The 10,806-nt window shown below is 37.0% G+C and overlaps 1 protein-coding gene across 1 annotated transcript; it reads left to right on the top strand.

The window, feature by feature from the left end:
- Nucleotides 1-3,749: 3,749 nt before the first annotated feature.
- Nucleotides 3,750-8,346, top strand: LOC306858095 (tryptase; the record flags this gene model as incomplete). Its single annotated transcript, XM_079398492.1, has 5 exons — nt 3,750-3,804; nt 4,691-4,862; nt 6,813-6,820; nt 7,143-7,291; nt 8,056-8,346. The coding sequence occupies 5 exons, from the start codon at nt 3,750-3,752 to the stop codon at nt 8,344-8,346; spliced, it is 675 nt and encodes a 224-aa protein (XP_079254618.1).
- Nucleotides 8,347-10,806: the final 2,460 nt, after the last annotated feature.

Raw genomic sequence — 10,806 nt, 5'->3', positions numbered from 1 at the left:
CAAAGCGACTTACAACTGGGGAATACAAAAAGCGATTCATCTTGAAGAGGCAGTCAGACAGAGGAAGTGCTCGTAACACCAAGTCTCAGTCATTGTTCAAATAAGTACAAACTAGTAGGTGGAGAGAAAGATAGAGGGAAAGTTTTTTTTTTTTTTAAGTTTAGGATGAAGTCAAGTACTGCCGAAAGAGATGAGTTTTCAGTTGTTGCTTGAAGGTTGCCAGAGATCCGGCGTTCCGGATAGGGGTGGGAAGATTATTCCACCAGCCAGGAATGGTGAACGAGAATGTTCTGGAGAGTGATTTTGAGCCTCTCTAATTTGTAGCTTAATTTCCATCACAACCAACACGTTTGCCTCTAATTAAACTTTCTGTTTTTAGTTTGTAAATAAATTAAGTAAATAAAGTGAATGTACTTGGTTTCTGGGGTGGCAACAATGTCAGTTTAAAAAGTATTTTTTTATTTATTTATTATTTTTTTTATTTAAATAAAGGATTTTTATAAAGGCAAGGCAAGTTTATTTATATAGCACATTTCATACACAGTGGTAATTCAAGGTGCTTTACATAAAAGAAAGTGAAATAGACATTAAAATCAATAAAAACATGGAAATAAGAATAATAAAAACAAGGAATTTTAAAATGATATAGAAAATGATTTAAAATAAATTTAAAGAAAATGATTATACATAAAATGTATTGCAGTCAGTTCGGACATACAGCACAGTGCTCATTCAAATGCACAGTTAAACAGGTGAGTTTTGAGTCTTGATTTAAATGTTGCTAATGTTTTAGCACATCTGATCTCTTCTGGAAGCTGGTTCCAGCTGCGGGCCGCATAATAGCTAAAAGCAGACTCCCCTTGTTTTGTGTGAACCCTTGGTATTTCTAACTGACTCGATCCTAATGATCTGAGTGGTCTGTTTGGTTTATATTCAGTGAGCATATCAGCAATATATTTAGGTCCTAGGCCATTGAGTGACTTATAAACGAGTAAAAGTACTTTAAAATCAATCCTAAATGTAACTGGAAGCCAGTGTAAGGACCTGAGGACTGGTGTGATATGCTCAGATTTTCTGGTTCTAGTCAGAATCCTGGCAGCAGCGTTCTGGATGAGCTGCAGCTGTTTAATGGTCTTCTTGGGAAGGCCGGTGAGGAGACCATTACAGTAATCCACCCTGCTGGTGATAAAGGCATGAACAAGTTTCTCCAAGTCTTGATTGGAGACAAAACATCTAATTCTTGCAATATTTTTGAGATGATAGTATGCTGATTTAGTTATTGCTTTGACATGACTACTGAAACTAAGGTCTGTCTCCAGAATCACCCCAAGATTTCTGACTTGATTTTTAGTTGTTTGACCCCTAGAGTCAAGGTATGCATTCACCTTGAGAACTTCATCTTTGTTTCCAAATGCAATGACTTCAGTTTTCTCCTTGTTTAACTGAAGAAAGTTCTGGCACATCCAACTGTTAATTTCATCAATGCATTGGCAGAGGGAGTCAATGGGGCTGTAGTCATTTGGAGATAAGGCTAGGTAAATCTGAGTATCATCAGCATAGCTGTGATAGGCAATTTGGTTCTTCCTCATTATCTGACTTAGTGGGAGCATATACAGGTTAAACAAGAGCGGTGCAAGAATTGAGCCTTGTGGGACTCCACATGTCATGGCCGTCCACTTAGACTTATGCTCTCCTATACTCACATAATAACCTCTCCCTTCTAAGTATGACCTGAACCATTTGAGTGCCATCCCAGAAAGCCCGACCCAGTTTTCCAGTCTCTCTAAAAGTATGTTATGATCGACAGTGTCAAACGCAGCACTAAGATCTAGTAGTACCAGCACTGATATTTTGCCAGAATCAGAATTGACGCGAATATCATTTATTATCTTAATGAGTGCTGTCTCTGTGCTGTGATGTGCTCGGAAACCAGACTGAAAATTGTCCAGGTATCCATTTGACTTTAAGTAGTTGTTCAGCTGATTAAAAACTACCTTTTCAATAATCTTACCTATGAAAGGAAGATTTGATATGGGTCTATAGTTGCTCAACATGGTGTTATCAAGATTGCGCTTTTTCAGAAGGGGCTTAACAACTGCAGTTTTGAGGGAGTTTGGAAAAGTCCCAAAAAGAAGTGAGGCATTCACCACTTCTAAGAGATCAGCCTCTAAACAGTTAAGCACATTTTTGAAAAAGGATGTGGGAAGTGTGTCAAGATAGCAGGTTGAAGATTTAAGGTGCTGTACTATTTCTTCCAAAATTTTGTTATCAATTTCTTTAAAAACACACACAGTCACTTCTTTTTGAAATTGCGGTCGAATCTGTGTGACCTCTGCATAACTTGAGGATGTGCCAATCTCCTTTCTGATATTATTGATCTTCTCAGAAAAGAAGGAAGCAAACTCATTGCATTTGCTGTCGGAGAGCATTTCACTGGGAAACTGACTTGGGGGGTTTGTCAGTCTCTCAACAGTCGCAAAAAGAGTGCGAGTGTTGTTTAAGTTACTGTTTATAAGGTTTGAAAAGAAAGTCTGTCTAGCTGTGGCTAGTTCCACATTGAAAGCATGAAGGCTGTCTTTATAGATGCTATAGTGAATTTCGAGTTTCGTCTTCCGCCACATCCGCTCAGCTTTTCTGCATTGTCTTTTCATGCTCTGAACTGCTGTTGATTTTCTCCAAATTGATTTCTGTTTCCCCGTCTTCTTGCTGACCTTTATCGGGGCAATATCATCAATAACATTCTTAATTTTTGAGTTAAATGACTCCAGGAGAAGATCAACAGAGTCTGCAGAAATGCTTGGTGTTAATGATATTGCCTCCATAAATAGCGCACTAGTGTTCTCGTTAATGCATCTCTTTCTGATAGAGACAGATCTAGATTCAGTGGTGACCGAGATCAATATATCAAAGAAAATACAGAAGTGATCAGATAGTGCTACATCCTTGATTACAATGGATGAGATGTTTAGACCTCTACTGATGAGTAAATCTAGGGTGTGTCCACGATTGTGTGTGGGTCCGTGCACATGCTGACTCAGGTCAAAAGTGTTTAAAACAGTTATAATTTCTTTTGTAGTTTTGATTTCTGCATTATCTATGTGAGTATTAAAATCCCCTGCAATAGCAAAACAGTCAAACTCTGAGGAAATCATTGATAACAGTTCAGTGAAATCATCAACAAAGGCTGGAGAATATTTTGGAGGCCTGTAAATAATGATAAACAGGGTGCGTGGAGCACCTTTCAGCACAATACCTAGGTATTCAAAAGATGAATACTGACCAAATGACATTTGCTTGCACTGATAAACATCTTTAAACAGAGCAGCTACACCTCCACCTCTCCTAACAGTCCTGCAGACACTTATAAAATTAAAGGGACCATGTTGGTGGATCTTTTCCTAATATTAAAAACTATGCAAAAAAAAATTGGTCTAAGGTCTATAATAATTGGTCAAAATATTGGTCTAAAAGGTCTATGCAAAAATTGTAAACATGTAAACATATTAATTTTAATTGTAAACATATTAATTGTTTATTTATAGGATAAAGGATATAGGTTGTGTTTTAGCTATACTGGAATCACTTTCATTATGCATACTTACATTTATAGAAAAGAATGAGACAAGTCTAATCTGTTTTATTACATGAACAATTGGCCTACTTGTCAGACCAAGAAGACACGTCAAACAGGCAGTTTAAATAGAGAAGAGACATAAGACAGCTCTCTTTCCCAGTCTTTCACTTCAGCCATGGAGTTGTCAGTAATCGTGCTCAGCTTTACAGCCATGATGTTCAGTATGGAGGGTGAGTTTGATTACGAGTATTTAAGTATGTGTGTTTGCAGAGTCAAATGTGAATCTCAACTATATTTTATTAAAAAAGGTCTAATTTTTGTGTAGAATTTATGTAGAAACTCTTGAGTTTCTAATGCATTACCTTTTATCACTGTTTGATTCTTTTGTTTTTTTTTCATTTTCCAGTAAGAATATCAAAACTTTCTTAAAACAGGGAGCATTTACATAAAAAGCAAAACTGCATAGGTTAGTATTAGCATATGTATTTACTCCTTTCAGGTGAAATCTGGATTAGACCAGTTCTTTAAAAGTTTGAAATAGTTTACTCTGCAGGCTCAAATGCACAGACAGTAAACAATAAGAGCAACACAAACTACACCACCGGGCAAAAGTTTGGAATAATTAAGATTTTTTTTTCATGTTTTTGAAAAGTCTTTTCTCAGGATTTGCACAAAAATATTGTTTTCAACATTGATAATAATCAGAAATGTTTGTTGAGTAGTAAATTAGTATATTAGAATGATTTCTGAAGGATCATGTGACACTGAAGACTGGAGTAATGATGCTGAAAATACAGCTGCGCATCACAGAAATAAATTACTGTGTCAAACTCAATCCCTAGAGGGCCACAGCCCTGCAGATATTAGCAACTTTGACACCCCTGTTTTAACAGATATTCACATAGAAAACCGCTACTTTAAATTGGAATATTTTTTTTCACAATATTACTGTTATTTTACTGAATTTTAGATCAAATAAATGCAGCTTTGGTGAGTATAAGAGACTTCTTTCAAAAACATTGAAACATCTTAAAACTTTTGACTGGTAGAATATATTGTGTATACTGTGCACATTGCAGTAGACTTTTTTTTATTTATTTGCAATCCATAATTTAGTGGCTGCAGACTGTGGAGTGGCTCCTCTAAATACGCGTGTAGTGGGTGGCAGTGATGCCCCTGCGGGGAACTGGCCCTGGCAGGTCAGTGTCCACTACAAGAGCAGACACATCTGTGGAGGAACCCTGATCCACAGCCAGTGGGTGATGACCGCCACGCACTGCATCGTCTCGTAAGAAGCACTGCTGCGTGACTCTTCAATCTTTAGCAGCTTAAAACAATAGTTCACCCCAGTATGAATATTTGCTGAACATTTACTCACCCTCAGGTCATCCGAGATCAGGATGAGTTTTTCTTCATCAGGTTTTAATTAATTACTCTGTAGATTTCATATTTCAATATCTGTAGCTTTGACAGCTTGAGAACACCAGTGAATCTCTCAAAATCTAAGAACATGTCTAGCCTCACCCCAAATCAAAAAACAAAACAAGAATAAAATTGTGTGTGTTTATTAAGAAAACAATCTATTCAGAACCATTTTAATTACTGTAATAAAGTGAACTATTTATAAATCATTTTACTCACTTTAATGTTAGTTTAAAACTAATTTAAAAGGAAATGATTTGGTAGAGATCCAGTCAGAACGAATCTTCTGCATAGAAGGGAGGGTAGATGCGCAGATTTAAACTTTAATGCTCTGATCTACACTTTCTGCACGTCTCATAAAACGTAAAAAAATGTAAACATCTGGGAATAAGAGAAGAGCAGACAGTATAAATTTGAAAAGTGTGACGATGCGAAAGAGAACTCCGTTCCGTTCAGTTTTCTGAGCGCACAGCCGAATCACGCACACAGAAGAGAGCCTCTCCCACAGTGCAAAAAACACGGTCAAGCCAGCTGTGATTGAATTTGTTGCGCTTGTATTACTATGATTACGTTAATCACAGGAACAACACAGAAGGAGAGCGCTTTTCTTCTAGACGCCAAGAACTGAGATATAATAATTGTCTGGATTTTTTTTTTTTTACATCTGCTTTAATATTCGCGTTATTTATTAGTGTCTTTGACGGTTCTGTATTACTATATTTTTTACCTTTCAAATCATTGCAAGATTCATAGAAATTAATTAACATTAATCAAATAGAGGAGTATTAAGACCCCATTTCTAATAAGTAGAAGAAATGAATGGTCAGTTCTTGTAGTGGACATCCCATACTATATGCACACCTCATATGAAACCATTTTACTGCAGCATTTCTAATAAGTAGAAGAAATGAAAGTGAAGGGGAAAAGGGAAGTGGTGTGTGGCCAAGTATGGTGACCCATACTCGGAAAAAGAGTCAGGAACAATAGATGGTTACAGGCAGGTTTGTAGTAGCAGGACACTGAACTCTGCAGGAAGGTAGATCTCCTGAAAAGGACTGGGTACCCCTCATGTATTATGTGCCTTTTTAAAATAGTCAGTGGTTCTACTACTTTGGTTAAATAGCATTTTGTTGTATTTGTTGTATTCAGATGCATGCTATGTCCAGTACACACAGCCCTCTAAATCGAATGACATGCCATATCTCGAAAAAGCTGCAGTAAAATGGTTTTATGAGGTGTGTATATATATTATGGGATGCTGCGTATGAGAACAGACCATTAATTTCTTGTACTTATTAAAAATGGGGTCTTCAGATCCCTCTAAAGTGTAATAATGTCCCATTTCTTGAAAATGCTGCAGTAAAATGGTTTCATATGAGGTGTGAATATAGTATGGGACATCCCGTATAAGAATTGACTATTTGTTTTTCATGGGGCTGGATAATTCTCCCTCAGGAGATATTTTATTAACACTGCTAGGTTGCCGATATACAAAACAAAGGAAGAAAAGGCAATTATCTGCAAAAACCCATTAACACACCACCCAGCACTCAATACGCGTGCTATAGAAGCCGGACCTTCTTGTCTTTGTTTACGGATATGATGTAAATGCACAGATGAACTACAGAAGAATGTTTCTACAGTTTTCCAGGAAATCTGTCCTGACAGTTTTAGGAATATTGTAATTACCATCAAACTATTTATTTTGATTTTGTGGTGAAATGAGACATGGGCATGTTTTTGTAGTTTATTTGTTTATTTATTTATTTTCACTGTGAGTAGTTGTATGAGGATTCTCATTTATTTATTCTTATAGTAGCCTTGGTATTTTTAATGCAAGAGCAGGTGCGGCTATTTGTAACTTGAATATGCAAATGTAGCTTCTAGTTATTTACTGATAGTGGCTAAGGAATCAGAAGTCTTGCACATTTACAGAAAATAGCTAGCTTCTGTGTTGCAAAATAAGGTGGATATTTTCTTATTTATGCATTACTTATTTTCTTATCATACATAGTGTTCCCGTTTTCATGCAAAACAATTAAGAAAATCTTGCCCCCTGTTGTGGTCACAGCTGCTATACTGAGAGTGTTTTGGGTCTTCCATTAGTGCTGTTGTGTTCCTAACTCTCCGAGTCTGTGTTTGACAGAACCACTGCCGGCTCCGCAGGCTCTTCCAGAGGTGCAGGTCCCGGTCCTGGGCAGCTCACAGTGCAGCTGCCAGTATAAACCAGTAGGTGACGCTACAATCACAGCACAGATGATCTGTGCAGGGAGAGCAGACAAAGGGATCTGTCAGGTGAGCGAAGAAGCTTATTTCCACCACAGACAAAATAGTTGTTGCAATCTCACAATTTTGACTTTTATTTATTTTTTTCTTGCAGTTCTGAGAAGAATTCAGATTGCTAGATGTCAGCTTGCAACTGAGAGATATAAACTTGGAATTCTGAGAAGAAAAATCAGAACTGTGAAACACAAACTGTGTGAAAAAGTCAGAAATGTGAGAGATAAACATGCAATTTGAGAAGAAATGTTCAAACTGTGAGATATAAACTCGCAATTACGAGGAAAGAAATCTATTTTTTTATTCTGTGAGAATAGTAACAAGCATTTCACAATTCTGACTTTTTTTTTCTTACAATAGCAAGTTTGTTACAATTCAGATATTCTCAGAATTGAGTATATCTCATAGCTGTTAATTATAAACCCACAATCTCAATTACAAGTTACCATCTCACACTTTTGTCTTCTTTCCTCGAACTGCGAGTTCATATCTTGCAACTGCATGAACTCGCTGAACTGCTTTTTTCCCCCAGAATCTCATAAATGTGAGGGAAAAAAAGTCCAAATTGTGAGATACAAATTCTGAAAGCTTTAAAATGACAAAAAGCACCATTTTAAAAAGTAGCAATTAAGCAATGATCAATGTAACATTTGTTGTAAATTACATGTCTCCTGAAGCTGAATGATTGCAGCTGCATCAGGAACGGACCAACAGTGTGAACTATTTATTTAAAGCACCGCAGCGGTTGTGTTTCCACTGCAGTTTTTCTCTGTCTGCAGGGAGATTCTGGAGGTCCCTTACAGTGCAAACAGGGTTCTGTGTGGGTCCAGGCTGGAATCACCAGCTTTGCGACGAGTCTGGGCTGTGCCAGAGAAAGTTTTCCAGAGGTTTATTCACGTGTCTCTGAGTTCCACACATGGGTCACGGAGAACGTGGACAGAGTCGCCATTGGCTTCGTGACCTTTCCGTCCAACGGCACAGACAGCAGCTTCACATGCTCTGCCACACTTCAGTTCTCAAGCTACTCTAATTTTATCATTCTCTTCATGACGCTTATCTCACACTTATAGTCACTTTAAACTGACTCTCACACACGTGCAACAGGCAGAGGTGGAAAGAGTACGAAAATATTCTACTCAAGTAAAAGTACCATTACCTTAATGAAATTTTACTTAAGTACAAGTAAAAGTACCAGTCTAAAAAATCTACTCAAGTAAAAAGTAGCTCATTTAAAATTTACTCAGAGTAAAAATTACTTAGTTACTTTTTAACAGTGGGAGGGACGAAAAAATGGGATAAGCCAAGGGTGTCAAACTCAGCTCCTGGAGGGCCACAGCCCTACACAGTATAGATATCAGCTGGATCAGCTGTGTTTAATTAGGGTTATATCTATACTAATCTAATCATTTAGGCTTATTTGAAAACTACATGGTATGTGTGTTGGAGCAGGGTTGGGACTAAACTCTGCAGGGCTGCAGCTCTCCAGGAACTGAGTTTGACACCCTTGGGATAGGCCTATAAATCCCACACTAGTTGTTTTTAATTTAAAGGAATCAGTTATTTGGAATAAGACATTTGGGCTGTTACCAGGCAAATTAAATCAATATCAACAAAATTCATCTTTGCAGTGCAGAGGAAACTCAGAAACTTAATCTGAAGTGGCATTTAGATGTAGTTACACACTGTTTAATGCAGGACATGAATGCATTTAACCTGCAGTAACAAACGCAGAAATAATCTTTTGATATGCAAGACATAAAATGTTGAATACTCATAAAAAAAAAAAAAAAAAAATATATATATATATATAAATCAAAATATACTTTAAATGTGAAATTAAAACCGGCAGTAGGTGTCACCAAGTCACTGTTAATAAGTGAGTCATTGCGACTGAACCGAATCATTTAAACAGTTGATTCATTCAAGATTGAAACACCCATGAGGTTGCTCAGAGACACAAAACAGTGCAGTGGCTGTGTTTGGGATTAATTTTGTTGTCGAAATAGAGCAAAAACAGGCAATATGGTGTCTAAAAGGCAAGTCTCTTAAATAACTCCTTGTTTATTGAACTGTTGTTATATATATATATATATATATATATATATATATATAATCATGCTGATTTTTGGAGAAAAACGACACTGTTCGTGTGATTGATTTACTATATGAAATTATATGAATATACATTTTCTACCCCTATATCTTCAGTTTTGTGATAATTTTAACAGACTGAATCACGAAAGAACACACTTTAAATGCACGCACGCACACTAGTCTAATCTAGACTTCACAGCACTCTGTAGGAGTGTTTTGTTTGGTTTTTGGCTAAATACTGATAATGTCAAATCACACATTGTTAAAACAACAATTACGATATTATCGCACACCGTGCACCACTGTCTTTTTGGCTAATTTGTGTAAAACCTTTTGCTAAACTGCCAAAGCTTCATTTAATTGGGGTGGTGATGGCGCAGTGGATAAGACACATGCCTTTGGTGTGAGAGACCCGGGTTCGAATCCACTGTGAGACACCAATGTGTCCCTGAGCGAGACACTTAACCCCTAGTTGCTCCAGAGGCGTGCGACCTCTGACATATATAGCAATTGTAAGTCGCTTTGGATAAAAGCGTCAGCTAAATGAATAAATGTAAATGTTAACCACCAATGCACCGATGCAAGTATTTAGCTCTACATGCTTGTGAAGGGATGATGTCAAGATTTTATAATCTGCTAGCTTGGTCTCCCTAGACAAACACAGCTTAGACTGAATAATAGAGCATAAATCTGGCCAAGGGTTCACTTCATTTCCTTCGAGTTCAACTTCAGCAGAATATGACGGGGTTTGGTTTTCAGGTGGGTCTGCATCTTTCTTGTGATTTTAGCGCCAGTTTGTTCTCCTGCCCATTATTTACTGCAGCAGTTTCCAGGGAGCGATTTTTTTTTTTTTTTTTTAAACTCAGTAATTAATGCGTTTTAAAATTTAGCGAAGTACAATACTTCAAACAAAATGTACTTAAGTAAAAGTAAAATTACATATTTGAAAAATTACTTTAAAAAGTAGAAGTACACAAAAAGCTACTCAATTACAGTAACGCGAGTAAATGTAATTCATTACTTTCCACCTCTGGCAACAGGGTATGGGTAACAGAGAAGTGTGTGCACTGTGATATTCTGAACGACTTGAAAAAGGGTGAAATGCTAAAAAAAAAAAAAAGCATTGAAAAATTAAAGCTCATGAGTGAATCACCAAAAAGCCCTTGCTCTGTTTTCTGTGACCAGTCTGCCTCTACTGGAAACATAACTACATCATTGTGGGGAGAAATCATTTTTTAATCCAATCAACATACACATTTCAGAAGTGTCACGATATTAAAGTGATGTTACTGGTGAGTAGTTTTGTATAGAGCACTTCTGATGCAGGAAGTTCTGATGGTTCAAGTTACCTTGGAAATATTGTGCAAGTTGAACTCCAATGAACGCCACCACAATAACATAATTGTAAGAAGCTCTGAACTTTCCTTAAGCCCAGA

Source organism: Barbus barbus (assembly GCF_936440315.1).
Source record: "Barbus barbus genome assembly, chromosome: 38".
Classification (NCBI taxonomy): Eukaryota; Metazoa; Chordata; class Actinopteri; order Cypriniformes; family Cyprinidae; genus Barbus; species Barbus barbus.
The sequence above is the reverse complement of the archived record's forward strand: the minus strand, read 5'-3'. Positions and strand labels throughout refer to the sequence as shown.